This window comes from Corvus kubaryi, unplaced genomic scaffold (assembly GCF_017639235.1).
Source record: "Corvus kubaryi isolate FWS band 111438036 unplaced genomic scaffold, C.kubaryi_AGA036_p1.0 36336, whole genome shotgun sequence".
Lineage (NCBI taxonomy): Eukaryota > Metazoa > Chordata > Aves > Passeriformes > Corvidae > Corvus > Corvus kubaryi.
In genome coordinates this window covers 1-774 of record NW_024580851.1, presented here as the reverse complement: position 1 = coordinate 774, position 774 = coordinate 1, and the positions used below count along the sequence as shown (strand labels likewise).

Genomic DNA, 774 nt, shown 5'->3' with positions numbered 1-774 from the left:
GAAAAGCCCTCTAGGACCATCAAATCCAACCATTCCCCAGCACTGCCAAGGCCACCACTGACCCACATCCCCACGGATTTTAAATCCCTCCAGGGATGGCGACTCCGCACTGCCCTGAGCTGCCTCTCCCAATTCCTGGCCACCCTTTTAGGGGATAAATTTCCCCTAAATCCAAACAAAACCTCTCCCAGCACAACTGGAGGCTGTTTCCTGTTGTCACTTATCCCCCAGGAGCAGGACGGGAGGGCTTTTCCCAAGCCCATGAAGGGAAGGATCCACCCCAATCCCAATCCCGGCGGGGCCGGATTTTCCCTCCCGGTACCTTCTCCAGCTCCCTCAGGCTGGCGGCGAAGCTGCTGGGGTCGGGGCGGGCCAGGGGACACTGCAGGTGCGGCGGGGGCGGCTGGCCCGGGGCCTCGGGGGGCCGCAGGGGCACGGCCCGGGGGAAGGCGTCTGCGGGGAGAGACAGCGGGGTCACTGCCGTTGTCACTGTCACTGTCACCTACAGACAGCGGGGTCACTGCCATTGTCACTGTCACTGCCACCTACAGACAGCGGGGTCACTGCCACCTACAGACAGCGGGGTCACTGTCACCTACAGACAGCGGGGTCATTGTCACTGCCATTGTCACTGTCACCTACAGACAGCGGGGTCACTGCCACTGTCACTGTCACCTACAGACAGCGGGGTCACTGTCACTGTCACCTACAGACAGCGGGGTCATTGTCACTGCCATGGTCACTGTCACCTACAGACAGCGGGGTCACTGTCAC

At 61.5% G+C, this 774-nt stretch overlaps 1 protein-coding gene across 1 annotated transcript in view; it reads right to left on the bottom strand.

The window, feature by feature from the left end:
• Nucleotides 1–499, bottom strand: part of SOCS7 (suppressor of cytokine signaling 7) — a gene marked incomplete at its 5' end in the record, with an annotated part of 11,476 nt that extends 10,977 nt beyond the window's left edge. The window contains one exon of the mRNA XM_042019874.1: nt 323–499. Within this exon, the coding sequence (XP_041875808.1) occupies nt 323–499 (177 nt within the window). The remainder of the gene's footprint in view (nt 1–322) is intronic.
• Between the last annotated feature and the right edge of the window lie 275 nt (nt 500–774).